At 40.1% G+C, this 3,314-nt stretch overlaps 1 protein-coding gene across 3 annotated transcripts; it reads left to right on the top strand.

The window, feature by feature from the left end:
- The first annotated feature begins 832 nt into the window (after positions 1 to 832).
- Positions 833 to 3,102, top strand: LOC105461650. Of its 3 annotated transcripts, none has more exons than XM_011708160.1 (3): positions 833 to 940; positions 1,026 to 2,519; positions 2,740 to 3,102. In XM_011708160.1, the coding sequence occupies exons 1-3, from the start codon at positions 881 to 883 to the stop codon at positions 2,869 to 2,871; spliced, it is 1,686 nt and encodes a 561-aa protein (XP_011706462.1). In that variant the 5' UTR covers positions 833 to 880; the 3' UTR covers positions 2,872 to 3,102. The 3 variants fall into 3 exon arrangements, with proteins under 3 accessions (XP_011706462.1, XP_011706463.1, XP_011706461.1); XM_011708161.1 differs by having other exon boundaries at positions 1,026 to 1,637; positions 1,725 to 2,827; XM_011708159.1 differs by having other exon boundaries at positions 1,026 to 2,827.
- The last annotated feature ends 212 nt before the right edge of the window (positions 3,103 to 3,314 follow it).

Raw genomic sequence — 3,314 nt, 5'->3', positions numbered from 1 at the left:
TGCTCTTCCGATCTGCATTATAAATATAGATTTACAGTACAAGATTTGTACTGTAAATGCAAGACGAAATTATTCTAACTATTAGAATATTGTGCACAGAATATTAATTTCCTCTTAATTTCAAAGGATTCCTCTTGAGGCGTATACAAGAATAAAATCCTGTAAGATTTAGCGGAATCCACTAATATTAAAAATTTTTTTTTTGGGTGAGTCATTGCAAGATTTGAAGAGCGATAGAGAAAGAGTTGTTGGTAATTATTATGAGAAATAATTTCTGTATCTCTGTAGTAATCGTTGCGTCGTGATGTGTTGTGTCAATCCTTTTCTTTTCAACAGTGAATAAAAATATTGTGCGTGTCACGAACCTAGAACACTTTCGTATATCATTCTATATAGATTTTGAGTGAAATTCGGTTCTGTTAAATTTTGAATATCTCCTGACGGTGTGTCTGTTGTTTCAAGCCGTATAGCATTTCAATATCTTTGCTTGTCCTTCAATCGTTTTTTTTTCCGTACTCTGGCAGACCAATTTGTGTTTACGTTTGCAATCTCTGTGCGCTGAGAATCTCTACGCATGTTTTTTATTCTCGTTATTGATTATTCCGAACTTTAAATTTACTTTACTAAAACTGTTCGTTTCAAATCGTGTTTAGCTATTAATAGTTTCAAAAGCTATTGTTGAATATTAGCCGGTCAGAGAAAGAAAAAAAGAATCTATAATAGAGAGGCTTATTACGTATTCGGTATTAATATCGTATAATCTGTGACACCTGTAATCATATACTGCGGCTGGAAAGATTCACGTCAAAAATTTATTAAAGCCTTATTTACTCCCCTGACTGAGCTGAATTTTGATTTCGCCAGAAATTATCGCTGTCTAATGGATCAATTGTCAGCTACCAAAACCATGGGGCAAGCGGATATTTTACCGGATATGGGGGTATGTCATCGAATTAATTAATAGGCTTATGTCGGAATTCTGAATATATTTCCATGAGATGCCAGTAAATTTTTATTCTATACAGATAAGCCAGATGGCCACATCTATAACAACTCGTATGAATTACAACAGGATTAACACCGTCCATGTACAGTATCCTGCTAGGCTCGACGTTGATCCAATCACCAGCGTTGAATCAGGGGAGATACTCCCCGATACCAGTGGGTTTCCTACCAGATATGAACCGCCTAGTGTTTCCTTTAAAACTTATAGGTCGGTATCTAACTGGGGTCACAAAAAGATCGCCGACTATGCACTTCAAAATAGGAAACGCTCTTTTATCACTCCGAATTATATTTGGAATGGCATAATGGCTTTTGGAGGGAAATGTCCACCGAAAACAAGACTGCTCAGTTACGAGCATGCTCAGAATATTATACGTGCCGCTCTTAAAGTCGATGATAAAATACCGATAATGGGAGTGATGGATAGTATAGAGCACATTCCGAGGAGCACCTCACCTGGATTACCTTGGATCGTGAATGTGCCGGGACTTAAGAAGAGAGAGATCCTTAATAGGTTTCTTCCATCTATCGTCGGATACTGGAGAAGGGTTGGGGCTGGATTACCAGTCGTTCCATTACCGGATTGCGCCGCGTTTGCAAGATCACATATTTCTACTCCTGATAAAAATAAGGTGCGTCCAGTTTGGGCATATCCTTTGCACGCTATCGTTCAGGAGTCGCAGTTTGCCGCACCTCTCATTCATCTATTTAAAAATCAGGAAATCCTGCCACAAATGGCGTATGGCATGGAGATGATGAAAGGAGGTATGACCTGGTTGCATTTCCAAGCGATGAGGGCTCGTTATTTCGATCCCGGATGCAAGTTTATCATGTTGGACTATAGTGCTTTTGACTCATTGGTACCAGCATGGTTAATTCGTGACAGTTTCAAGTTATTAGCAGAGAAGTTTGACTTTTCCCATGTAAACCAGGGTGGGAACATTCTTCCTGTTGATGAGTCACATGAAAAGAGGAAGTTTAAAAGGATGGTTGATTATTTTATTAATACTACTATCCGGAATTCGGATGGCAGAAGATTTAGAAAGAACCATGGAGTACCATTTGGTTCAATGTTCACTAACATTATTGATACAATTGTCAATCTGTTGGTAATGTATACGATCTGTGATTGTAGTTTAGAATGTACACCTATCTTTGAACTGGCTTTTGGCGATGAAGGATTGATATGCATACCTTCTTCTGTACTTGCTGACGTAGAATGCTTTTCACGTGTAGCGAAAGAGATATTTGGCATGGTAGTTAGTCCTACAAAGTCCTACGCTACAACTAATCTCAAGAACATTCGTTTCTTTGGATATTATAACAATAATGGATCTCCGATAAAAGACTCCATAGACCTAATCGCATCCATGTTATATCCACAGTTCTTGAAGGACGACTGGTCCTACTGTATTAGTCGAGCACTTGGTTGCATGCTTGCTTCAGCTGGTTCCAGTTCGGATGTTTTCCTCTGCGGACAAGCAGTTTGGAATTATGCGTCCAGGTTTCCCGAAGTACGTGGAGTTGAATTGATCAGAGAGAATCCCGAATTACGCCGTTATTTAGATCAAATGGGATGTAGTGACTTATCACTCAGTCATGATTTCTTCTTTGATATTAACCTATTAATTCCTGCTTGGAATTGTAGGAAGATTCAGCGGAATATACAACTTGTCCGCGCTCCACTCATGTACTAATTGACTTCCTCCTAACCATTCTGCCTTTTGTGGATAGTGCGCGAGAAGAGTCGCCGCTCACTCGCTCGAGATACACTACTGTAGGTATCTGGACCCAGCAACTCTCGATCCCCGGACCCCCGACCAGCAACGTCGCAGAACTGCGTACGCTGAGCTCATCTCGGAGTAGCGATATTCCACCAAACGGCTGCTGGAACTGCGATGATGTGGCGCACCATTAGTCCAATTACCCACAACCCCGAAGGTTGCAATTCTGTTACGGATGCGGAAGAAGAGGAGTCACCATAAGGACTTGCCCCCATTGTGGAGGAGCCTAGAGAAACCTCGAACTTTATCATCCCGATCACAGGCATGATCTTCGAAAGAAATAGAGGCTGTCGAGTACCGAAAGACCCAAAAAGGAAACAATAAAAACTAGAGTTATAATAGTAATAATAATAATAAAAGAAATTTAATTTTTTTTCTCTTCGACACACTTTTCCGTTGAGTGACTCTGCAGGAAGACGACTCGAAGCTATTGATGAAGGCGACCTTTAGCAACTATTTTTTAAGTTTCGCGTTCCTACCTCGACAGTACTTGCTCCTGTTTCGGTTTTGAGAAAGGGAAGGAGA

This window comes from Wasmannia auropunctata, unplaced genomic scaffold (assembly GCF_000956235.1).
Source record: "Wasmannia auropunctata unplaced genomic scaffold, wasmannia.A_1.0 LD281758.1, whole genome shotgun sequence".
In the NCBI taxonomy this organism is placed as follows: domain Eukaryota; kingdom Metazoa; phylum Arthropoda; class Insecta; order Hymenoptera; family Formicidae; genus Wasmannia; species Wasmannia auropunctata.
This window is presented reverse-complemented; position numbering and strand designations above follow the sequence as displayed.

Coding starts and splice junctions, on each gene's coding strand:
- LOC105461650 (XM_011708159.1), top strand. CDS start 881: ATGGATCAATTGTCAGCTACCAAAACCATGGGGCAAGCGGATATTTTA. Junction 941..1,025: donor ATATTTTACCGGATATGGGG/GTATGTCATCGA, acceptor TATTCTATACAG/ATAAGCCAGATGGCCACATC.